The sequence below is a fragment of the Eurytemora carolleeae genome, unplaced genomic scaffold (genome assembly GCF_000591075.1).
Source record: "Eurytemora carolleeae unplaced genomic scaffold, Eaff_2.0 scaffold158, whole genome shotgun sequence".
In the NCBI taxonomy this organism is placed as follows: domain Eukaryota; kingdom Metazoa; phylum Arthropoda; class Copepoda; order Calanoida; family Temoridae; genus Eurytemora; species Eurytemora carolleeae.
In genome coordinates, this window is record NW_019396117.1 from 51,673 (window position 1) to 76,052 (window position 24,380).

General features: G+C 33.3%; 3 protein-coding genes across 7 annotated transcripts in view; all 3 read right to left on the bottom strand.

Moving 5' to 3' along the window:
• Positions 1 to 5,644: 5,644 nt before the first annotated feature.
• Positions 5,645 to 6,926, bottom strand: LOC111695450 (actin-5C). Its single transcript, XM_023464783.1, has one exon. It carries the CDS (start codon positions 6,863 to 6,865, stop codon positions 5,735 to 5,737), a length of 1,131 nt encoding a protein of 376 aa, XP_023320551.1. The 5' UTR covers positions 6,866 to 6,926; the 3' UTR covers positions 5,645 to 5,734.
• Positions 6,927 to 10,013: 3,087 nt separating this feature from the next.
• LOC111695449 (arginine-glutamic acid dipeptide repeats protein) lies at positions 10,014 to 19,455 on the bottom strand. 5 transcript variants are annotated; one of them, XM_023464781.1, is made up of 9 exons: positions 19,320 to 19,455; positions 17,579 to 17,665; positions 16,613 to 17,317; positions 14,102 to 14,756; positions 13,654 to 13,743; positions 12,131 to 12,213; positions 11,378 to 11,460; positions 10,903 to 10,991; positions 10,014 to 10,382 (listed from the first exon to the last, which is right to left on the bottom strand). In XM_023464781.1, exons 1-9 carry the CDS (start codon positions 19,406 to 19,408, stop codon positions 10,371 to 10,373), a joined length of 1,893 nt encoding a protein of 630 aa, XP_023320549.1. In that variant the 5' UTR covers positions 19,409 to 19,455; the 3' UTR covers positions 10,014 to 10,370. The 5 variants fall into 5 exon arrangements, with proteins under 5 accessions (XP_023320549.1, XP_023320550.1, XP_023320547.1 ...); XM_023464782.1 differs by having other exon boundaries at positions 10,014 to 10,390; XM_023464779.1 differs by lacking the exon at positions 10,014 to 10,382 and having other exon boundaries at positions 10,527 to 10,991; positions 12,131 to 12,207.
• Positions 19,456 to 19,963: 508 nt separating this feature from the next.
• LOC111695454 (uncharacterized) overlaps positions 19,964 to 24,380 on the bottom strand; it is a 15,595-nt gene continuing 11,178 nt past the window's right edge. Inside the window, exons 2-5 of the mRNA XM_023464786.1 lie at positions 23,841 to 23,950; positions 21,298 to 21,354; positions 20,455 to 20,550; positions 19,964 to 20,083 (exon numbers count right to left, since the gene is read on the bottom strand). Coding sequence (XP_023320554.1) covers positions 19,964 to 20,083; positions 20,455 to 20,550; positions 21,298 to 21,354; positions 23,841 to 23,933 — 366 coding nt within the window. The 5' untranslated portion in view covers positions 23,934 to 23,950. The remainder of the gene's footprint in view (positions 20,084 to 20,454; positions 20,551 to 21,297; positions 21,355 to 23,840; positions 23,951 to 24,380) is intronic.

Here is a 24,380-nt window from a genome sequence, read left to right on the forward strand (position 1 = left end):
ATAATAAATGGAGAAAATCCAAGTTACCAATAACTTCCTCTGGAATATCTTCGTTTCAGATTGGTTGAGTATTTGCTGAATATGATCTGTTTCAAGGAGAATTGAATACAAGGAGGGGGCGATAGGGTTTTCGTACACTATGCTGTGACGTTTTTGGACTGCTGAACAACTAGTTTTTGCGCAAAAACAATAATAAAGATTGTAAACAATAACACAAATGATAAATAGACATCTGGCGCATCTCTTGCGTTTGATGAAGATTCACCGTATACTAACTCATGTTTGTTTACATTAGATCGGCTGCCTTTATTATTGTTGTTACGCAAAAACTAGTTCTTCAGCAGTCCAAAAACGTCAAAGCAAAGTGTACGGAAACCCTATCGCCCCCTCCTTGTATTCAATTCTCCTTGATCTGTTTAAACCTACCATTTCTATACTTAATTGTATATTTATCAATTTTTGTATGAATTTGACACAGTTTTGTAAGTTCAAAACATTTGGCTTCTTGGATACTTTAAAGGTACACATACAGTCCAATTACCTTTGATTTATTTAGAAAATGCATAAAGTGCATATCCGTATAATTTAATCCAGCATATGTTGAATACGACCGGAGACAGAATTTTGGCAACGTTGGTAGAGTTAATCAAGGACGTAAAGTAGAGTTTAGTTAGGACGTTTTGAAATAGTTTAGCTTGGACGTTTTGAAATAGTTTGGCTTTGACGTTTGGAACAGTTTAGTTTGGACGTTTTGGTACAGTTTAGCTTGGACGTTTTGAGTTTAGCTTGGACGTTTTGAAATAGTTTGGCTTGGACGTTTGGAACAGTTTAGTTTGGACGTTTTGGTACAGTTTAGCTTGGACGTTTTGGTACAGTTTAGCTTGGACGTTTTGGAATAGTTTAGCTTGGACGTTTTGAAATAGTTTGGCTTGGACGTTTGGAACAGTTTAGTTTGGACGTTTTGGTACAGTTTAGCTTGGACGTTTTGGAATAGTTTAGCTTGGACGTTTTGGAATAGTTTAGCTTGGACGTTTTGGAATAGTCTATCTTGGACGTTTTGGAATAGTTTAGATTGGACGTTTTAGCTAGAAATACGCGACAATATCTTTCAAATTATGTGTTGAACTGTGTTTTTTAGCGATTAGAAGTACTAGATAATATTCACTAGTTAATATGGTTGAGCTTTAAACCAGTTCTCAAAACAAGAAAAATGAAAAAGATTGTTTTGTCAACAATTAGAAAGGAAAGAACCACTGTCTGTACTCATTGTACTGTAAACACTTGGAATACTACACTATAACACTTAGTGTACTGAAAACACAAAGAAAACTACTGTACTTCGTGTACTTTTGAACACTAGGAAACTTGATATCTTTAATCATTGTACTGTAAACACCAGGCAGCCTTCTGTACTGAAAGTATACTTTAAAAACAAGGAAATCTACTTTGCTAAGTGTACTACAAATACCAGGTAGCCTACTGGACTCAGTATGGTGTAAACACCAGGAAACCTACTATACTTTGTGCACTGTAAACACCAGGTAGTCTACTGTGCTATGTGTACTACAACACCAGGAAACCTACTGTACTTAGTATTCTATTAACACCAGGAAACCTACTGTACTCAGTATGCTGTAAACACCAGAAATTCTATTGTAGTTAGTATACTGTAAACACCAAGAAACCTACTGTACTCAGTATGATGTAAACACCAGAAAACCTACTGTACTCAGTATACTGTAAACACCAGGAAACCTACTGTACTGGTATGCTGTAAACACCAAGAATCCTATTGTAGTTAGTATACTGTAAGCACCAGGAAACCTACTGTACTTAGTACAATATAAACACCAGGAAACCTACTATACTCAGTATACTGTAAACACCAGGAATCAGTATACTGAAAACACCAGGAAACCTACTGTACTCAGTATACTGAAAACACCAGGAAACCTACTTTACTCAGTATACTGAAAACACCAGGAAACCTACTGTACTCAGTATACTGAAAACACCAGGAAACCTACTGTACTCAGTATACTGAAAACACCAGGAAACCTACTGTACTCAGTATACTGAAAACACCAGGAAACCTACTTTACTCAGTATACTGAAAACACCAGGAAACCTACTGTACTCATATACTGTAAACACCAGGAAACCTACTGTACTCAGTATACTGAAAACACCAGGAAACTTACTGTACTAAGTATACTGTAAATACCAGGAAACCCTCTGTACTCAGTATACTGTAAACACCAGGAAACCTACTGTACTCAGTATACTGAAAACACCAGGAAACTTACTTTTCTTAGTATACTGTAAACACCAGGAAACCTACAGTACTCAGTATAATGAAAACAACAGGAAACCTACTGTAACTTAAAGTACACTGAAAACACCAGGAAACCTACTGTACTCAGTAAATTGTAAACAGCTGGTAGCCTATTGTACTCAGCGTACTATGAACACTATGACTATTGTAACTATTGTATGTACTATTGTAAACACAAGGAAACTTACTGTACTTAGTGTAATACAATCACCAGGAAACCTACTGTACTTAGTGTACTGTAAACATCATGTCACCTATTGTTCTATACTGTATTTGTATGAAAATATTCTTATTGCCAACAATAGACAGTTATATAATTGCTAGAAACAATGTTACTGAGATGTTTGTGCAGGCAAGCTATAGAATATGTTAGAAACAAAGTTCTTTTCTATTTTATTTTATTTAATGCATCCTCTAGAAGTATATTATTATAATAATTTAATAAATTCTGTCATTTTTATTATTTATCTTCAATTTTTATATCCTGCATATTACAATGCAGTGCACCCATATATTTATTTCATATTTATTGAGATTAAAATATACAGGGCTTCCTTTAATAATGATAAATAAAAACTGTATGTATTATAAATAGAACTTTATTTTGATTTTTACTTCTTAATATCTAATTTTGCTTATAGATGTCGTTAAAGCTTTTACAGTAATTAAATCACATGAAAATTGTTTTATTTAAAATCATACTTTTAAAAAATGTTACAAAGCAAAGAAAAAAAACATAAAAAGTGTTTTTACATAAATCAAAATTAACTTTAAAAATATTTTCATGATTGTTCTTACAAAATCTTTGAGTTATAAGTGACAGGAATTCATATTTTAATGATTTTTTTTCAATCAGCTACCATTCACTTTTGAACCTATTTTAACCCAGTTAACAATTCGTTATTATTTATAGCATTAAAGAATTTATTTATCCTGTCTTTAGATATACAAAATCATTTCATTTCTAAACAGGTCATCCGATGTTAAACATAAAATTGTGTTCGCCTAATTAGAACGTTCGTTCATCTCCCATTCCTAATTTAGCAAGCCAGACTTTAATTGTTGCGAACATATTGAATTTAAACAATCTTCTTTATTCCTATTGTAAACAGTGTAAACAATATTTTGAACCGGGATCGTATAGAAATAAGATAATTTAGAAGAAAAATGGATTTATAAACACAATTCATATTCTTGTCATTTTTTAAAATAGATAAATCAGAAATATCGTGACAGAGGTTGGAAAAGCAAAGCTTGAAAATATGGATAAAATTTACATTTGAAAATATGATTTACATGATAATCCGCTAAACGTTTTCTAAAATGATATAAAAATATGTTTGAATGATAAAACTAAAATTCTGTTGGAAATATTGTAAAATGAAAACTTTTTCATTCACAAATACAAAAATGTTTAAAAAGGATACAGTTGGGTTTACATTAAAATCATAAGATGTCAAAACCTACAAACAATTTAATGTAAACTTGTAAATTTATATTTATGTACGTTTACATTTACGGTGTACGGTTATGCATTGTTCACTATACAGTTTACAACATACATTGTACATTGATTGTACATACATAAATCTCTGCTTGACGTGTTCATGTACAGATTTTATATTTATATTTATCTTCTTGGTATTCATTGCGTGGAACCATCAGTCATAGGATTTAGAATATAGAACACTCTATACATGGATGATGGAGCTAGAATGGAGTAAGGATACTCTATACATGGCACTAGGACGGAGTAAGGATACTCTATACATGAGCTAGGACGGAGTAAGGATACTCTGTACATGGAGCTAGGCCGGAGTAAGGAAATTCTATACATACGGACGGAGTCAGTATATACTTTATATGGGGCTATGAGATTGGCTAAACATGGAGTTATGACGGAGTAATTATAGTTTGAACACGGAATCAGGATTGAGTAAACATGGAGTTATGACGGAGTAATTATAGTTTGAACTAGGGGTCAGGATTGGGTAAACATGGCTGTATGACGGGGTAAGTATAGTTTGAGCACGGAGTCAGGATTGGGTAAACATGGAGTTATGACGGAGTAAGTATAGTTTGAACACGGAGTCAGGATTGGGTAAAGATACTTTGTATAGTCCTATATAGGACTAAGTAAGATTTCAATTTCAAACTTTGCTAAAGAGAAAAACTTTTTTTATTTCTTTATTTCATACAATTCAGTTCAATATAGTTTGAATTCCAACTAGATTTAAATTAAGAAAGAAAAGTTTAAATTCTCGAGTAGAAGCCTATGTTTGCAAATGTTATGATAATTGAATAGAAATTTAGAAGTTTAAAGAAAATGTATTAAAGTTATTAGAAAATTCCTGCAAGTAAATATAAAACATTGTAAAGTTGGTTCCCAACCTAACCTAGAGATAATACAAAACATTGTAAAGTTGGTTCCCAACCTAACCTAGAGATAATATAAAACATTGTTAAGTTGGTTTCTAAACTAACCTAGAGATAATATAAAACATTGTAAAGTTGGTTTCCAACCTAACCTAGAGATAATATAAAACATTGTTAAGTTGGTTCCCAACCTAACCTAGAGATAATATAAAACATTGTTAAGTTGGTTCCCAACCTAACCCAGAGATAATATAAAACATTGTTAAGTTGGTTCCCAACCTAACCTAGAGATAATATAAAACATTGTTAAGTTTGTTTCTAACCTAACCTAGAGATAATATAAAACATTGTAAAGTTGATTCCAAACCAATCTACAGATATTATAGAATATTAAAGAAGTGTTCAATTTCAGAAATTCGCTTTATCAAATTGATTGAACTCTATGTAATGATTAATTGATTGAACTCTATGTAATGATTAATTGATTGAACTCTATGTAATGATTAATTGATTGAACTCTATGTAATGATTGTTAATCTGATTAGAGGGAGACAGATAAATTCTAGTGAAGTCGAATCCCAGGATAAAAGGACAAATTGGACTGAAGTCAATATAGAGACAATCTGAATATCGAGGTTTAGACAATTTTGTTATTTTAAACCATGGTTGATTAAGTGAAATAATTAATATATACATATAGTTTGCATATATATTTATTTTGCAAATACTTCAAGGATATTTTTTTATATTCGAGGTAAATGTCTGATCTGTTATGTATATTTTTGGAAACCTTTAAGTTACACTTCGTACTTAGCTCAATGGAAATTTTCGATATCTTCTTCTTGTTTGAATAATTGAAACTTTAATTTTGTTTCAATTTAATGTTCAATTTATTTTATATCCAAGTACTCTAGAGGCTTTAATAAAGAGATATTCAAACACTTCTATACAATTTATATAAACATCATATTTATAATGGAATGTAAGGTTTGTTTTTCTGCTTGCATTTGTAAAAAAAACATTTTAAAAACATTTACGGTGAACAATGGATGGTCCACACTCATCATATTCCTGCTTGGAGATCCACATCTGCTGGAAGGTGGACAGGGAGGCCAGGATAGATCCTCCGATCCAGACGGAGTACTTCCTCTCAGGGGGAGCAATGATCTTAATCTTGATGGTTGAGGGAGCCAGGGCAGTGATCTCCTTCTGCATCCTGTCAGCAATACCGGGGTACATGGTGGTACCACCGGACATGACGGTGTTGGCGTACAGGTCCTTACGGATATCCACATCACACTTCATGATAGAGTTGAAGGTGGTCTCATGGATACCACAGGCCTCCATACCAAGGAAGGAAGGTTGGAAGAGGGCCTCAGGGCACCTAAACCTCTCATTACCGATGGTGATGACCTGACCGTCGGGAAGCTCGTAGGACTTCTCCAGGGAGGTGGAGGCAGCAGCAGTAGACATCTCCTGCTCAAAGTCCAGAGCAACATAGCAGAGCTTCTCCTTGATGTCCCTGACAATCTCCCTCTCAGCTGTGGTGGTGAAGGAGTATCCTCTCTCAGTCAGGATCTTCATGAGGTAGTTGGTGAGTTCACGACCAGCCAGATCCAGACGAAGGATAGCATGGGGGAGAGCGTATCCTTCATAGACGGGGACGCAGTGAGAGACACCATCTCCGGAGTCCATGACAAGACCAGTAGTACGACCAGAAGCATAGAGGGATAGAACAGCCTGGATAGCAACATACATGGCGGGCATGTTGAAGGTTTCAAACATAATCTGGGTCATCTTCTCTCTGTTAGCCTTAGGGTTGAGTGGAGCCTCAGTTAGAAGGACGGGTTGCTCCTCAGGGGCAACACGGAGCTCGTTGTAGAAGGTATGATGCCAGATCTTCTCCATATCATCCCAGTTGGTGATGATTCCGTGCTCAACGGGGTACTTCAGGGTGAGGATACCTCTCTTACTCTGAGCCTCATCTCCAACATAAGCATCCTTCTGTCCCATACCGACCATGACACCCTGGTGACGGGGACGGCCAACGATGGATGGAAAAACAGCTCTAGGAGCATCATCTCCAGCAAATCCAGCTTTACACATTCCGGATCCATTGTCTACAACAAGAGCAGCAACATCCTCGTCACACATCTTGTTCTTCCTTGTCTAGGATATGTTGGAGTATTGAAGGATAAGAATGATATGAGCCTACTATTCTCCTGTATATGTTTATATACTGGAGTAATTTGGTCTTAAGCCAAGTTTACGTTTATGTCCATAAAAGGAGATGTATTGTCCTCTGACCTAAGCTAGTACGCCGGTCAATGTGGGGAAAACACTGCCTTTTAACATTACCTTATATGGTCATATTTAGGCAGATTAAGAGTTTGAATTTCAAGTATTTCCGCTGGAACATTGTAAAGGGATTGTCGACGTATAATGTCAAATCATCCATTCTTTTAATGAGTTACGTGTCAGATTTAAACTAATACCCTTTATTCTGTATTCTTTACAGAAAACCTAGAAAACCCCATCATGTTATGCTTCAGCATCGATTATATAGGGTACCGTTGTGAATACAAATTTGAAAATAAAGGGTCACTGTAAATACATTGCTTGTCTTTTTATGGAGGGGGGGGGGGTATATATAATGGATTTAAATGAATTAAGAATGCTGTAAAGACTAAGTATTCCGGGAAAATGCGGGAAGCTTCTTTAAATTACACAAATTCACAATTTACAGGTCTCATATGATAGTAGCAGCAATTTTTGGGACACTTTAATTTATGCGTAATATAAGGTTTATGAGGCAGCCTTTCATTTTATTTTTAACAGATCAGCAAATAGGATGTTTTTCATGAGTTTCTGAATAACTGCACCACACTAATGCCTTCTTCTTACGTGTAATGACCGCTAATTTTACCCCTATTGTTCAACCGAGTTTGTTCTGGCAAGATAGGGAAATTTTTTCCTTTTTTCCTCATATACAGGGTGATTTTTAAAGTCGATTTTTTCATTTGTCCTTAATGGGATGTAAAATCTGCAATATTGAATATGAAAATCTCCTGATTTTTTACTTACTGTGTGACATTTGAAATTTCCCGAAACAACAATGGCTACATCCAGAAAAAAGATTTCAGGTCTCCCTTAAACATGTCAATCAGTTTCAAAATTACGGCATTTTTCTCCATCGCACTCCATTTCCGAAGCAACAATAGCAACATCCAGAAAAAAAGATTACAGGTCTCCTTTAAACAGATCAATCAGTTTAAAAAATACGGCATTTTTCTCCATTTTCTCCCTAAAATGATTTTTACAAAAATGATTAATTATGGTTGTTTCTGACCAGCTGTTATTAGTTTGAAGCAGGCGCGCAACTATGGGGGCCAGCCCCACCCTTGTAGGGGGGGGGGCAAGAAGTCTTTAACAGGGGTCCTCATAGTTCCATAAATAGCCAATTTTTTCGAAAATATGAAAAAATATGCCCCCACAGCAAACTCAAATTCAACTAGAACATTTTTTAATATAAGCTCAGATTATTTTCCCACTTTCTTTAAAAAATGCCTCCATATTTGGATTTTTTAAATTACACTCACACATTCTTATTCAAATTGCCCAACCACTCAGACTTAAATTTGCCTCTTTATTCAACATTTGTAACCTTGTTTTTTTAGAATGCCACCAATTTTTTAAAATTTACAGCCTTAAAAATTAATAAGTTCTTCCCACAAAAAAAAATTAAACCTTAGTTTAAAAAATGCCCCTTTATAAATTTTAAAAATGCCCTTAAATAAAAAAAATTGCCCCAAAATAAAGATTTAAGATTTCCAATACACAAAATTGACCAAAAGAAAGAAGCCCCCCACAAAAAAAGATCTGCCCCAAAAACAAAGATTTGAGATATACCCCAACAAAAAAATTGACCTCTAAAAAAATTGACCCCTAAAAAAAATTTGCCCCTGAAATATCCTAAATTTGTAAGGTANGATGCAGCCTGATTAAAGGACCCTAAATATATTGTCCAAATATTAGTTTGGAAGTTATTGTGAGAGCCCCCTTATGCAGACACAGATTACCAATGCTGGAGATAATTAATATCTTTGTCAAACATGTAATAACGATTAATAAATATTAAAATTATCTTTTTACTTCTGCTTTGATGAACAATTAAAAAAAATTCACTTTTAAAAATCACCCTGTATATGGCTAAAATTGCCAAAAATTGTAGAAGGGTGCCCCGCAAAACATGATAACTGAGAAATGACCTACATTTCTTCACAATTATAATAATAATTTAAAAAATTCTTAGACGAAATTTGTTTTCTTGTTTAACGGTCTTCTTGTAAACTTATCAACAATTAGTGAAAATATAATAGGTAATTTATTTATTAACCATAAATGTAAATATTATATAAATGTTAGGTCAGATAGCAACAATATAACTTAAAAATAAGATATGAAAATTTTAAAAGTTAATCGATGACAAAATTCAGTCTGAAGCAAGTTTGTGCACGTGTATTGATGTACTAGGTGCAATTGTACAATGCACGTTTTAAAAAATGCATTTTAAATGTGTATTATTTCTTTTAAAAAAATCACGATCAGTTTAAATTATTTAATAATGTAACTTTTTTCACAAACATATTTTTTTCAACAACAAGGCTATTTTCAAAAACAGTAATTTACAACAAAAAACCTTGGCTAAAGAAACCTTTCTTAAAAAGTTTCAATAACAGCATTTTTTTATACAAAAGGTATCGTTTATTGAAGATAGCGTTTATTGAAAAGAATTTCTTTGAATTTCTATTTTCTGTGTTAATTAAAAAACAAACAAAAAATATATATATTTAAAAAAATAAACATCCATACTCAGTGAGAAGACCAAAATATCAAAATGAGGGAAATATTTTTAGGAAAGTCCTGTCGATATTTTCAGGTTTCATCATTTTATTTAAAAACTGTGATAAGAATAATCTCCATCATTATCCAAATTTTAAAAAATTATCTTTAATGGAGAAAGGGGGGGAGGGGTAAATTTTTAAAAACAAGGCAAAACAAATCACATGACGCATTATTACAACATATTAATAACGAATACATCGAAAGAATTCATCAAATGTGGTATTCTTCACTTTCTGATAAAGGAATCTGGCAGATATTTAGTTTTTTAATTAAATGATTAAATGGAACTCTTTAAAACTGTTCCCGCATATTCATGGCTATTTATTTATTTTCGCAAATACTGAAATTTTCATAAAATAGTATAAAACTCATTGAAAAATTGTCAAGACGACATTTGATAAATTCTTCTGATGTATTCGTTATTAAGGGTTTCACTGTACAAAGTTGGAAAAAAATCTCTTAAAGAATATATAGAAGTAATTTCGAGTAACCTTCAGAAGTGGCATGTCCGATTCACAAATAGACTTTTTCTGATCATAGATGATTGAGATATCCTAGTTGTTCTAGCTTTACTTTGATTATTCTCAATTAAGGTAGAAAAACGAAGAAATCCTAGTGATTGTTGTTATGAAGAAGGTTTGAAGTGTACCGTTGAAATTCGGACATGCCACTATAAGAAGGAACGGTCCTTTAAATTACTTTCCATTTGGTGGAATGAAATTGCTTGAATAAATCACAGATATTTAGGCTTGTATCAAGGCACTATCTTAAAATCTAAGATTTAATAAAAGTGTTATAACAAGACAGCAAAGAATATTTTTTGTACTGCATTGTTACGTTTATACCCCATAAGGTTAAAAACAATCAATGTTTTCTATTCCCCCAGTGCAATTTGCAGCTAGGATAGAACTAGTTCAGCTAGGGGTCAGGTTCTTGCACTATATTGAACGGCTAAGAAGGGCTAGGAAATGTTAGGAAGGATTAGGAAGGAATAAGAAGAGCTGAAAGGGCTAGAAAGGGTTAAGAAAGACTAGGAAGGACTAGGAATGGTCAGAAAGGGAAAGGAAGGGCTGAGAAGAGCTAGAAGGGCTAGGCAGGGTTAGTCAGGGCTAGTGAAGGCAAGGAAGGATTAGGAAGAGATGAGAAGAGCTAGAAGGACTAGGCAGGGTTAGTAAGGGCTAGTGAAGGCAAGGAAGGATTAGGAAGAGATGAGAAGAGCTAGAAGGGCTAGGAAGGGTCTAGTTTAGATGGGTAAGGATCTCAATTCCACATCTCTTGACTTTCTCCTCTGTGTATGCTTCTGCCAGGATACAATGAAGAACCAAATATCCTTCTTTAATCTGTTCAATACTTCCCTCTAGATGCAGGCAGATTACTAGACCAATCAAATATTCATGTTTTCAGCTTTTTAACAAATCTGTACAAATTCAAACAACGCATTAACAATTTATTCCAAAAAAAACTTGACGGCCTGACATTTAAAGGGTGTATGTAAAAATAATATACTACCCCGAGCATTAATAAATGTGGTCTACTGTATTGCACCTCAAAATTGGCAGACATTTTTGAAATTTGAACAACTGAAAAGAAAGTTCTTTAAATCTTTTTAAATTCTGAATATACATAACACCGGCAGAGCACGTTTTGGTATGTATTGCTTGTCTGTTCTAAGGATAATCGATGGTTTTAAAACACAACAACGAAAATGGATATTAACTTTTAAATTTCTAAGTAAGTTATGTTAAAAACATGAATATTTTCCTCCAAGTTTTACGCCATAAATGTAGAAATGACACGAATCCAGAATTCGACTCTTACTTCTGGTTATAAATTCAGCGTACGGACTAAACAAAATGAAAAATATTGAAAGAAATTTTCTTCTGAAGTTTTACTTTTATTGTTAAATAAATATAAATATTATATATATAAACTGATGGGCTATCTTTTAATAATATATATATATCAACTGCAAAATCAAATCTGATGAAAAGAGCCATACTGATGAGTCCTAATAGGACGAAACACTGTGTCTATGGATATATATACTCGTTTAGTCCGCTAAACTTGAGTTCTCTATGGTAACGAATAGGTGTACTAATTAGTATTATGCAAGGCCCTCAACTTATAATGAGTTGGTTGAGCTCTCTGGTCCCTATTTCAATACCCAATCATCTGGGTTTGATGGAGCAGTGGTTAGCGTGTTTGATTCATAATATAAGGATTCATGGTTCAAGCCCCATCAACTGCAAAATCAAATCTGATGAATTGAGCCATACTAATGAGTCCTAATAGGACGAAACACTGTGTCTATGGATATATATATATAGAAATTGAAAAGATACGTGACCGGCAAGGAGGGGTTAAAAAACTCAGTACTGATCTCAGAATCAGAATTTAACTCTGCAAAGTAAAATAAAATAGCTGAATAGAGAATACGGGCAAAAACGTCATTAAATTTATTTAGCGTATATTTGTTTCAACCCGTTTATCGAGATATACAATTATGCAAATTACCCTGGAAGGTTTATGTTCAATGAGAAGCTGCCGTTTTCAATCGTCTTCATTCTAGGTTCAGTAGCAACACATTTTCTCTGATGCTGCAGATAAGAACCAATCTTTCTTGACAATTGAGGTTCTTTCGGAATCTTTAATGGGGCATTTAACAATAATATTAAATCGACCCTGATAATTTAGACTATAAATTTGCATCGTGTTTATTGGAACCCCCTGTATAGTGTATATCCAAGGTTAAGTATTATTGGGACACCCTGCATAGTGTATATCCAAAGTTAATTATTATTGGGACACCCTGTATAGTATATATCCAAGGTTAAGCATTATTGGGACACCCTGAATAGTGTATATCCAAGGTTTAGTATTATTGGGACACACTGTATAGTTTATATCCCAGGTTAAGTATTATTGGGACACCCTGAATATGTATATCCAAGGTTTAGTATTATTGGGACACCCTCAATAGTGTATATCCAAGGTTTAGTATTATTGGGACACCCTATACAGTTTATATCCAAGATTAATTATTATTGGGACACCCTGTCGATATATAGTATATATCCAAGGTTAAGTATAAACATCTCTCTATAGAAACCCAACCAGCGTGGTTTAATGTAGACACCATTGAATACAGAATTCACTGCATTCTATTCAAGCTGAAGAATTAACAAGTAATAATATTACAACTAGAAGCATGAATAAGTTTATCAAAATTATTTTAATTTCTTTCAACATGTCTCACTCTTCAATAAGTTGAAATCACAGTAAATCCTAAAAGTTTAATTTTTTAGTTTGATTTTGTTCTCACTATTTTGATGATATTAATTATCATAATTAGTTATTATGATTTTGTTCTCACTATTTTGATGATATTAATTATCATAATTAGTTATTATGATTTTGTCCTTACTTCTATTTGTAATGTTTTGAATTTTGAAAAATGACAAGATCGTTTTTTCTTAATATTTCTTCCAAACTGATTTTATTTACATAGTTGAAATATGGAGAAAATAAAATGGCAGACAATACTTAGGTATTCACTTTTTGTTTGTAATGTTATAACATTAACGAAGAATGCATGTATCAACCATGATATTAAAATTCACCCCTCAATATGAGTTGAGTATTGTAATTATCAATTTATTAACCATTTTCAGGCTTTTTCGTAGACTTCACAAAAATCTGAGAAACTCAACATATTTTAAAATTTTATCATCAAAAAGTTTTGTTTCATTTTTTTTCACAAAATCTTTTATCTGGTGAATGATATAAGTCTGAACAATTTTTAAATTTTGCTTCGTCCAGGCTGTTATTTTCTGCCAAGTCCAAATCAAGCATGAATTAATATAAAAACTGATAGAAAATTAAATTTTGCTACCCAACTATGAACGAAATAATATAAAAAATAATATACACCCCCCGGTCACCCATGAGTGTCCACAAGAAATTTTAGCCCAATCGGTCCATCCGTTTGGTCGACTGTCTTGTTTTATTATATAAATAAAAGCGTGAAAGATTAGTTCCTTGATTGGGTCTGGGTTGATGTAGTATTTAGGGATCTGAACTCCGAGCTCCGGAACAAGAACAGTTTCCGGAGAACTAGGATCCAATACCTTAACATAAAAAATATTTAAATTTTGAAAAATGTTTAATTTCACAGAAAGGTTAGAGACTTTGTGTCCTTTAGAAATTACCACACTGTGTGTCTTAAAGCTTGCTATACTTATAAGACCGATTTTAAACCGGTTCTCGGACTCTCATGATCCTTGCATTTACTCGAATCAAAACTGAATCAGGGTTTAAGATTAAGACTCGCAGCGCTCTCAATTAGGTGACCGCGCATTTTCTTTCCTAGTAATCTGTTTGGGGGCTTGCTAAATTCGAATTCTTAACACTGTATAACATTAGTATTCAAAAAGAATAACGATGGAGATAAAAACTGAGAAATCAAGTTTTAAAGAAATAAATTACCTCTCCTGAGAGTTTGGGAACTAGTGCACCAGAAAGAGGCTGACTTGGACCAACAGGAGGTTGAGCTGAAGCGATTGGAGACTGAACTGAACTAATTGGAGACTGAATTGAGCTAACCGGAGATGTAACTAGTTGAACTGATTCTGTTGTGGATTCGGTTGAACTCTGTTGTGCAGGGGAGGATGAAGAACCGGTAGGACCAGCATTGGAGACTGCAAATGGTCGGACAGAAAGCGGTGAGGTGTTCGGCTGAATGTTCGGCGTAAACATACGAGAAACCGGTTTAAGCAAAGGTGTCCCGGGTCGGTATATTTGTGTTCCAGGGGGAGTGAAAATCTGTGTCCCAGGATAGTGGAATCCCACCATCATTTGCGATCCTCCTCCGATCATTTGCGATCCTGATGGGATCATTTGCGCTCCTGCGGGTGACATATAAGATCCTACCGGCATCATATGTGATCCTGGGGGAAGCATTTGAACCCCTGGATGATAAACTTGACCAGGATGAACCTGAGCTCCACCCAGAGGATAGAACTGCTGAGGATAGGGTTGACCAGGTTGTGGAGCAAGTTGAGCAGCTACTAGAGGAGACCCCCTATATAAATTGTATCCACTCTGGTTTCCTTGGACTACCAGGGCAGAGGGAGACAAACTTCTAAAGTAAATGTAAAATTAAAAGTAATCAAATCTTTCCAGACCTGAAAAAAATAAGCTTTTCTGATTAAATGGACAAGAGAACTTTTGTTAACATGTAAATATTCAGAAGAATTTTTTTAAATTTAAATCAAAAATAAAGAGAAAAAAATTTTTGTCGAAAGATTTTCTGTTCAGAATTCTCCAAATCAATGCGTGTTTTGAAGTTTATGTTTTTTTAAATGAAGGGGAAAGGTATTTTTCGCACAGTAATACAACAAATACGCCACTGAACAATACAGAGTAAAAACATAAATACTAAATTGAACAGCTGTTCAAGTTCTGTTTTAAACAAACAAATTTCTATGCTATGATAGGCTATCAGAAAGATAAAAATATCTGTTTGTTTGGCTGTCTTTATGTCAATCATTATACATAACTCAAGAACCCCTTGACCTTATATTTGTATTGAGGAACTAGGAAGAACCACAAGAGCTTGGCTAAAAACTTTTAAGCCAAGTGGGTTTGTAAAATCTGCACTATTCAAGGAAAGACGACTCGGTTACACGGGAGAAGTTGGAGAAGGACGCATGATTAAACCTAAAGGACGCACAATCCTCATATTAAAATTTTCAATGTCCATTCTCTTAAATATGATCTTTTCTTAAATAACAACCTATTTTAATCAATAGTTCAGAACCTTACTGAGCTTTATTTATTGTTTTCTTAAAAATCAAAAGCAAAAACTCTTTTTTAAATCAAATATATTTCCACGTATTGTTTGGATTTTAAACAGATTTTAAACTAAACACACTTTATTTTCCATGACAGGAAATTGGAAAAGCAAAAACCTCTTATATCTAATATCTGAATGTTTCAGATATTATGTTTTTATAGAGACTGAAGGAGCGTGTTGAGTGTGACCAGCTGATCGAGCTCTCAGCTTTAAGTATATAGGTATATACATATACTTTGAAATGCATTCATCTAAATACATTATTCTCACACCTTTCAATTGATAGAAAAAGACTTTAAAAATCCTTTTTTCTAGAACCTGAATTGCACGATGATGAGATTTCCCTGCAGACCCTTCTAGCAAAGTTGAACTATACTACGCTTAAAAGATTCTGTTTATTGTGAATCCAATACAGGTATATATATAACTCATAAAAAACTTTCGAATTTTAAAACGAGAATATATAACCTTAGCCTGAAAAGAATCAGAATCTATTTCATGACTTGTCAAAGTTTAATCGAGCTTTAAACTGGGTGTGAGCGATCCGGATCTCTAGGTTGTCGTTATGAAAAATGGTTCTATGGGCAAATTATATTTATTTTTTTTAAATTGTATTAGATCTTAATATTAAATTTACCTATTTATTTACTATTCTTAAAAGCCGCGCCTTAGAGGTAGCTATTTTTATCTTGAAAACTTTTTCTGTTTTATATATATTCAAAATAATTTATGTCATCTAATTGTGATTTATCTTCAATTACCAATGAATAAATGCATATTTCGGAATTATATTCTACCACCTCCAGTTATAAAGAGGAACTATTATACCACGGTACAGACGAAATCTTCAGCACGTCCATGAGACACGTGCAATCCATGAAGTGGGAGATAGAGTCAGTTAAAGATACACTTTAAAACCCTGAATACTATAAACCTTGAAGTCTCACAGGGTTGACATTTTTGGGGATAGCTTATTTTCCAGGAACGCTTGGTTTCCAAGTATGAAATACCTTATCTAAGCTTGGTTTCCAATTATGAAATACCTGATCTAAGCTTGGTTCCCAAGTATGAAATACCTGATCTAAGCTTGGTTTCCAAGTATGAAATACCTGATCTAAGCTTGGTTCCCAAGTATGAAATACCTGATCTGAGTAGTATTTGAACTAGGAGTATACCTAGGATAGGTTCCAGGTTGGGTTGAGGATACAGATGAGAAAACTGAAGCTGGTGAAGTTGCTAGTTTTATCTTGGAACTGGAGATCTTAAAACTGGTTGGTCGGACCTGGGGAGAACTAGATATAGATGGAGAACTAGATATAGATGGAGAGCTAGATATAGATGGAGAACTAGATATAGATGGAGAACTAGATATAGATGGAGAACTAATGGTAGACAGAGAACTAGAGATTGAAGGAAGGGTAGAATTGTCAGATTTGATCGGAAGAGCAGAAATGTCAGATTTGATCGGAGGAGTTGATGTGTTAGATTCGTTCAGAGAAGGGGTGTCAGTTTTTATCGGAGGATTGGAGGTTGTATCTGGATCAGAGGGCGGAACTGTAAAGATCTCAGAATCAGAGGATATTGTTGTCAGATCTTCATTGGAGGCAGAAGAGGACGCGAGGTTGGTGGATTTATCCTCCGCTGTGGAGGACGGGGATTTAACATCTTGAGCACTTGAGGACGGATGTGATAAACTAAGAAACTGTAAGGACGGAGATAGTTCTTCTAGATTGTTTTCAGTCTCATCTAAACTACATTCTTCTTTGGATTCAGACATGAAGTTCTCATCACGCGAACATCTCTCGTCTTTGAGTAATGTATCTTCTTGGGTTTTTAAAGATGCATTCCTGAAAAAAAGGAAAAAGGTTAGTAGAAAAAATTACAAATTTCATATTTTTAAAATGTTAAGGACTCTTAAACAACTATAATAATAACACTGTACTAACTACTAACTCTGTAAAAAAAACTTCAAAATGAAAAACCAAGATAAAAAAATTTGAAAGCAGATTACATGATTCTTTTATTATCTGTACGAATTTAGGTGTAAAACTTGGAGATAATCCAATTTGATTTTGGAAGCTATGTAATATCACAAGATACCAACTTACCCGACTATTTTGAAGACGACATTCATAAGAGCGTCCAACTTCTTCTCCAGTTCACTGTTCTTACTCTCCAGATAGTTGTAGGAATCACTGAAATAGAATATATATGTCGGAGGAAATCATGGATATACTTTTCAGGAGATATGAGAGGAGATCAGCCGATCAGGGATATACTTTTCAGGAGATATCAGAGGAGATCAGCCGATCAGGGATATACACTTTTAAGGAGATATGTGAGGAGATCTAGAGTAGACATGACATTCCTCGGGGTTGAGGATATTAATCTTTATGGGACTGTTCACCAACCCCGGAATAAGGAATAAGGACTAAGAAAACTAAAAAATTAGTTATATGTTACATAAATAAAGAAATTAGTTTTATTTTCCACTAGCTGAATGGGCCGGCGTTGCCCGTGGAATTTTTTTTTCAAATTTAAAAAAAATGAAAAAAAAAATTTGGAAAAGAAAATCGTTTTTTTAGCCTAAAACACCCCACGGCCACCTATGAGTGTCCACAAAAAATTCAGTCCCATCGGTCCAGAAGTTTGGCCGGCTATAGGCAACATACGAATGTCTTGTTCTAATATATAGATAAACAATTAAACAAATATAATTCCGAGACTGTGTAATAAATAAAATTAAAAACATAACAAAGCTATTTTTTTCTCATTTTAAATCCCCCCCTTGCAAAAAAAATCTGAAATTAGGTAAGTTTTCGGATAAATTATTTTCTCCAAAGCTTTGTCAAAAATACTTGGTTTTGCAACTTTTTTGGTTTTCCACTTAAAATATTTTTCTTTTCCTCACTTGGATGAAGTTCTTTTTCAATATACATAATTTTAACCCCCCCCCCCCCCCTTCTTCCATTCATGAAAAGCAGCATAAATGTAGAATAATACGTTTGCAATGCAAACCTACAATGATAAAAGCAAACTGCAGAATATCTGTTATTCATGAATATGTTAAAATATGAATTTCATCAATTCAACACAGTTGCCCTAAAGCAGGGATAGGTATAAAAAAATGTCAACCTAATCTGTCAATATATTTCATATTGCACAAACCTAAGGATTATTTTCCATCAAAAAAATCATATCAAAAGCTTTTCTGAAAATATTTCATTATCAACATATTTACTGCTACCTGAAAGACTACCTAACTGCTATCTGATTGACCTCCTAGCTATGAACTGCTACCTGATTGACCCCCCGCCAGCTATGAACTGCTACGTGATTGACCGCCTAGCTATGAACTACTACCTGACTGACAACCTAGCTATGAACTATCTACCCAATTAACCCCATAGCTGGGAACTATTTACCTGACCCCCTAGCTGTGAACTATCTACCTGCTTGACCTCCTAGCTATGAACTGCTACCTGATTGACCACCTAGCTATGAACTTTCTACCGAAATGACCCCCTATCTATTATTTATTTACCTGATTGACCTGGCTCTGAATATCTACCAGATTAACCCCTAGCTGTGAACTATCTACCTGCTTGACCTCCTAGCTGTGAATTATCTATTTGATTGACCCCCTTGCTGTGAACTATCTATTTGAACGACCCCCTAGCTGTGAACTATCTACCTGATTAACCCCCTAGCTGTGAACTATCTATTTGATTGACCCCCTAGCTGTGAACTATCTACCTGATTGACCCCTTAGCTATGAACTATCTACCTTATTGACCCCCTAGCTGTGAACTATCTACCTGATTGACCCTTTAGCTGTGGATTATCTACCTGATTGTCCCCCTAGCTGTGAACTGTAGGTTTAGAAGGTCCCTGGTAGTTAACTCCTTGAAGAGGGAAACAGGACCACTAATTCTCATCCTATCTTTATCCTTCTCTTCCTAGATAAAATATCATGAAATTGAAAATGAATATTTATGGAGAATCATCATATACGTAGTTTCCCATGTTTTTCACATCAAATCAAGATCAAGAGACATACGACTCCCAAGAACCAAATACCCCATACTTTACGTGAATATACTTAATCAATGGGGCAATGCAATATAGTTTGTAATGTGTAATGGTTAGATTGTAATCTTTAAAAACCGTAAAACTAAAAAAGAGATTAGTTATAACAATCAATTTACAATGGCATTTATGTTGACACACATTATTGTGTCAGCTTTTAATTAAATAAATCACTACATCGGACACCCAAAGTTGTGAACTTTCCGATTTTCAAATTCGCCAAGGACCCTAGCACAATCAAATCAAATCAAATACAAATCTGAAAAGGAATTCAAAGTGGAACCCCAGACTGCCTACAGGGTGGAAACTGTGTAGCGTGTACAACACAGCTATTTATCGTGAGACTAGGGATGTAAAATGTTAAAATGTTCCTTCTCTGCTCCCCCTGGTTTCATCTATATTTTCTAGTTACCTAAACTTTTCATCTTGTTCAACTCAGTTTCTAATCTCTCTGTCTTCTCTGTTAAGGTGTTGGACTTGGTGGAGAACTGTTCCATGCTGTTCACCAACTCAAGTAACATCTCCTGTACAGAAGTATTTTACAATATTTTAAAACTAGTTTAATGCATATCCCCTTTCCCCCTCGGCCTCAAGGCCTCTCCACCCCGCCTTGACGTAATTTTCGATTATTTTGTACTGATTATTAGTTTCAGATGATTTTTTTTTTGTTGACGGGGGAGAGGGGAGTGGAAATTTTCACAATCATGAAACCCCCTCTCCCCCCCCCCCTGCTAGACGTATTACGGTATCTAAACAAAAATCGTGTATCTTGGCTTGGCTTCATTATTTCTATTTCATTAACGCCAAAAGAGCTGAACCAACTAGGAACATAGGGAAGGTTTCCGACCAATTTGAGAATGTTATAAAAACAAATTGATTTATTAAAATGAATTACCTTGAGGTTTTCAATACTCCTAGCTGAAGATGCATTACTGTATGAGATTTCTCTGTTTAATCTGTCCAACTCTGTATCTCGATCATTTAAACTATTCTACTCAAACAAAAGATCTAATTTGGAGACGTTAATGAAATCATTTTCCATTTTTTCCTCTTCATATAAGTTTAAGATTTATCTGGGCACTATCGAAGGTTTAAAGTTATGAAGGTTTGAGAGAAAAACTTTTTTTTTGGAAAATCGCTTAGCATCGGCGACTGAACCCGGTGTCCACTGTGTAAACGCTGACAGTTCCATTAAGATATAAAAGTTGATTAATATATATATATAAAGATTTATTCACACACAAAGATATAAATACATATATAAATGGTGTAGTTAAAATTTGTTTAAATAAATTTTTTTGAAAATACAGGTTTCCAAAAGAAAAGAGAAAAAATATGCAAAATTATGCACAAATAGAAAACATTGATTTTTACTCACTACATAACATATTTATCATTTCAGTTATTACGTAATCATCGAATCCTTCAACATATAAATTATTCATTCTTGTATTTAAAAGTTCTTGTAAAACCGGAACTTTCCATTCATGTTCCAATGGGACATCAAAATATTTCATTTGTTTCTTAACTAACATTTTACTAAGATCGGAAGGATTTACAGAACAATCATTTGCAATACAAAATAAATTTCTGCTAAGAACTGTGTTGAGGTCATTTTTACATAAATTAGAAAGAAATCTAATGCAAAGCTTAGAACTTGCTTCAATAGTCTCATAGAAAGACACACATAACAGTTTGAAAAAAAAAGTAAGATCAGTTTCTCTCATTAAATCAATTCCTGGAGTTTGGTGGTTTTTGTCTCCAAGGATTTCAACTTCTCTAATAACTTGGGATTCTAAAGAATAAACAATTTGTAAATAATCATTGTAAATCTGATAATATTTGGATGACCAACGAACTATATAACATTCTTGAAATATAATTATTAACTTTTACACAAAATTTGTAAATATTTTTAATTTGAAAATTTTTCTTAATCATCATATCATCGCAGGAATCTGAATCACTATCAATAATAAAATATTTCAAGGTGCGATTAAAATCAATGGAAGATATAACGTTTTTAGATATATCTACTACAAAAACACCAGATTTTTATGCTAAACATTAAATATTTATCAATGATATGTCTACTACATAAACATCAGATTTTCATCCTAAACATAAAATATTTATTAATGATATATGTACTACATAAACACCAGATTTTTATGCTAAACGTAAAATATTTCTTAATGATATATCTACTACATAAACACTAGATTTTCATGCTAAACGTGAAATATTTCTTAATGATATATCTACTACATAAACTCCAGATTTTCATGCTAAACATAAAATATTTATCATTAATATATCTACTACATAAACTCCAGATTTTCATACTAAACATAATATATTTCTTAATGATATATCTACTACATAAACACCAGATTTTGATGCTGAACGTAATATATTTATCAATGATATATATACTTCATAAACACCAGATTTTCTTGCTGAACATAATATATTTCTTAATGATATATCTACTACATAAACACCAGATTTTTATGCTAAACATAATATATTTATTATTGATATATCTACACATAAACTCCAGATTTTTATGCTAAACGTAAAATATTTCTTAAATATATATCTACGTCATAAACACCAGATTTTTATGCTAAACGTAAAATATTTCTTAACGATATATCTACTACATAAACACCAGATTTTTATACTAAACGTAAAATATTTCTTAATGATATATCTACTAAATTAACAACAGATTTTCATGCTAAACGTAAAATATTTCTTAATGATATATCTAATACATAAACACCAGATTTTTATGCTAAACATAAAATATTTATCAATGATATGTCTACTACATAAACACCACATTTTCATGCTAAAAATAAAATATTTATTAATTATATATCTACTTCATAAACACCAGATTTTCATGCTAAACATTAAATATTTCTTAATGATATATCTACTAGATAAACACCAGATTTTCAATTTTCATGCAGAACATTAAATATTTCTTTATGATATATCTACTACATAAACACCAGATTTTCATGCTAAACGTAATATATTTATTAATGATATATCTACTACATAAACTCCAGATTTTCATGCTAAACCTAAGATATTTACTATTGATATATCCACTACATAAACTCCAGATTTTCAGGTTAAACATAAAATATTTATTATTGATATATCCACTACATAAACACCAGATTTTCATGCTAAACCTATTTGAACTATTTGAAAAGAAATCTGAAAAAGAGGTCCCGTTATGAACCCCCCAGACCGCCGGCAGGCATGGGAAGCATAAACACCAGATTTTCATGTTAAACGTAGACTATTTATTATTGATATATCTACTACATAAACACCAGATTTTCATGCTAAACATAAAATATTTCTTTATGATATATCTACTACATAAACACCAGATTTTCATGCTAAACGTAATATATTTATAATTGATATATCTACTACATAAACACCAGATTTTCATGCTAAACGTAAAATATTTCTTAATGATATATCTACTCCATTTACCAGATTTTCATGCTAAACCTAAAATATTTATTATTGATATATCTACTACATAAACATCAGATTTTCATGCTAAACGTAAACTATTTATTATATATATATTCACTACATAAACACCAGATTTTCATGCTAAACGTAGACTATTTATTATTGATATATCCACTACATAAACACCAGATTTTCATGCTAAACCTAAAATATTTATTATTGATATATCTACTACATAAACATCAGATTTTCATGCTAAACGTAAACTATTTATTATTTATATATCTACTACATAAACACCAGATTTTCATGCTAAACGTAATATATTTATTAATGATATATCTAATACATAAACACCAGATTTTCAATTTTCATGCAGAACATAAAATATTTCTTTATGATATATCTACTACATAAAACACCAGATTTTTATGCTAAACGTAATATATTTATCAATGATATATATACTAGATAAACACCAGATGTTCATGCTAAACATAAAATATTTCTTAATGATATATCTACTACATAAACGCCAGATTTTGATGCTAAACGTAAACTATTTATTATTAATATATCTACTACATAAAAAACAGATTTTCATGCTAAACATAAAATATTGATATATCTACTACATAAACAACAGATTTTCATGATCTCAATATGTAAATTCTTGAAAAATAAAACATAAAATTTTTTCGGAAAATAAGTAAGTTCGCATTTGAAAAATCATCCCCCGAGCTCTGAAAATGAAGCCTGAAATATTTTTACCTGTTCAAGCAGATTGTTTTCTATAAAAGTTGAATCTATTCTTTTCTCCAGGTTTCGCAGAGATTGCTCCAACTCTCTAATGTCTTCATTCATTTTAAATATCTTGATATCTGAAATAAAAAAGTACTAGAGGGTACCATTGTGAATCAGACATGTCACTCTATAAATATAGGTTAACTATGTCTACACCCTTCAGTCCCTTTAAGCATCACTTTTTGGTGGACTACGACCTCGAGAAGACATCCTCCTTGGGCCTCCAAGGGAGTAGTCCCTAGATGGACCTCTACGAGTTGAGGGCCGTCCTCTGTGTATGGTCCTCTGTGAGGCGGGGATAGGTCACAAGGAGATCCTCCTCTCTCCTCTCTGTATGGTTCCTTGTGAGGTGCGAAGAAGTCACAAGGAGGTCCTCCTCTCTCCTCTCTGTATGGTTCCTTGTGAGGTGCGAAGAAGTCACAAGGAGGTCCTTCTCCTTTCTCCTATCTGTATCTTCTAGGTCTTTTTCAAGAGAACGATCTTCGGACCCCCCCCCCCCTTATATTA

Excerpts from the sequence above, each read along its gene's own strand:
- LOC111695449 (XM_023464778.1), bottom strand. The coding sequence starts at position 19,408 with ATGAGAATTAGTGGTCCTGTTTCCCTCTTCAAGGAGTTAACTACCAGG. Across the intron at positions 13,744-14,101 it reads TTCCCAAACTCTCAGGAGAG|GTATTGGATCCTAGTTCTCC; the intron begins GTAATTTATTTC and ends TTTTATGTTAAG. Across the intron at positions 10,992-11,377 it reads TTATGGCGTAAAACTTGGAG|TAATCTGCCTGCATCTAGAG; the intron begins GAAAATATTCAT and ends TGATTGGTCTAG.
- LOC111695450 (XM_023464783.1), bottom strand. The coding sequence starts at position 6,865 with ATGTGTGACGAGGATGTTGCTGCTCTTGTTGTAGACAATGGATCCGGA.